General features: G+C 53.0%; 1 protein-coding gene across 1 annotated transcript in view; it reads left to right on the top strand.

Annotated features, from left to right (window-relative positions):
- The window catches only part of TBX2 (T-box 2), a 12206-nt gene that overhangs the window by 3829 nt on the left and 7057 nt on the right, over positions 1 to 1320 (top strand). The window contains exon 3 of the mRNA XM_014951928.1: positions 428 to 574. Within this exon, the coding sequence (XP_014807414.1) occupies positions 428 to 574 (147 nt within the window). The remainder of the gene's footprint in view (positions 1 to 427; positions 575 to 1320) is intronic.

The following is a 1320-nucleotide window of genomic DNA, read 5'->3' as shown; positions in this document are numbered from 1 at the left end:
AGGTAGGGTAATTTTATTTTTTTTTTTTTAAGAAAAATAAAAAGGGGTCGGAAATACGCAAAGCGGCGAGAAACGTGTCGAAAACTCACCTCGCCTTTGCAGGGGAGTCATAAAACGGGGAGATCCCTTTGGTGCTTTATTGCCGAGCTTAACAACCCCAAAGATGCTGCTGCGCCTGCCTTCCCCTGACCTCCTTATTTGGGGGCAGACGGTGCGATGGCATAAACATCAAAAAAAAAAAAAGAAAACCAATCTCCCTCTTTGGCATCCGCTGGCATTCCTTCCTCCGGGTGAATTTGTGGGGTTGTTTTAGGGAGAAAAGGGATTTTTTTTTTTAATTTTTATTTTTTTTAAGGGGGGTAAGCTGGAGGTGGGTGTAACTGACGGCAGCCGCGGGCTGTTTGCTCTCTCTCTCTCGCCCACCCAGACCATCCTGAACTCCATGCACAAATACCAGCCCAGGTTCCACATCGTCCGGGCCAACGACATCCTCAAGCTGCCCTACAGCACCTTCCGCACCTACGTGTTCCCCGAGACCGATTTCATCGCCGTCACCGCCTACCAAAACGACAAGGTACCGCCAGGCAACCCCTGCCCTCTCCCCTCTCCTGCCCCATTCCTTACCCCCTACTCCTGCTCCCACCCTGTCCCCCCCCTTTCCCCTTTTTAGGGTGTACCTGTGTGTGTGCGTGAGGATATTTTGGGGGGAGAGCGACCAAAAAGCAAGCAACAGGAGGAAGGTTGAACGCCAAACCCTCAAAGCGGGGGGTGCCCTTCCTACTGCTGCTATTATTCTTGCTAATTCTAATACTAATGTTAATGCTATTATTACTATTTCTATTATTACTGTTAATAATTTCCTCCTGGGCTTTGTGGCGCCTTTTCTGGGCCGGGGGAGCCTCCTCTGCAGGCCCAGGCTGGAAAGAGCAGCTCCGGGGCCTGGGCACCCTCCCTGGAGAAGGTGCTCCAGGCCCAGGAGGAGCCAAAAAAATAGAGCCAGATGAGCTAATTTTAGTTGCTTTCGTGATTTAGCAAGTGTCGCCCTGCGAGCAGCAGAGCCGGGAGAAGTCGGTGGGGAGCGGAGAGCTTCTGCCAGGCCCCCTCCAAAAGTTGTGTGTGTGTGCGTGTGTGTGTTTTAACCCAAAAGCTGACCCCCCACCTCCACCCTTGGCCGCTGACGCTAATTGACAGCTCTGTCTGAGGGTCCTGGTGGGCTTGTTTCCCTCGTAAAGTTTATGGCGAAGAGTCACAATCGATTAAAGAGCACTTTGTCTGCTCGCCCGCCGCAAGCTGCGCCGGGGCGGCCGCCGGTCGGCGGGC

This window comes from Calidris pugnax, unplaced genomic scaffold (genome assembly GCF_001431845.1).
Source record: "Calidris pugnax isolate Ruff unplaced genomic scaffold, ASM143184v1 scaffold45, whole genome shotgun sequence".
Lineage (NCBI taxonomy): Eukaryota > Metazoa > Chordata > Aves > Charadriiformes > Scolopacidae > Calidris > Calidris pugnax.
The sequence above is the reverse complement of the archived record's forward strand: the minus strand, read 5'-3'. Positions and strand labels throughout refer to the sequence as shown.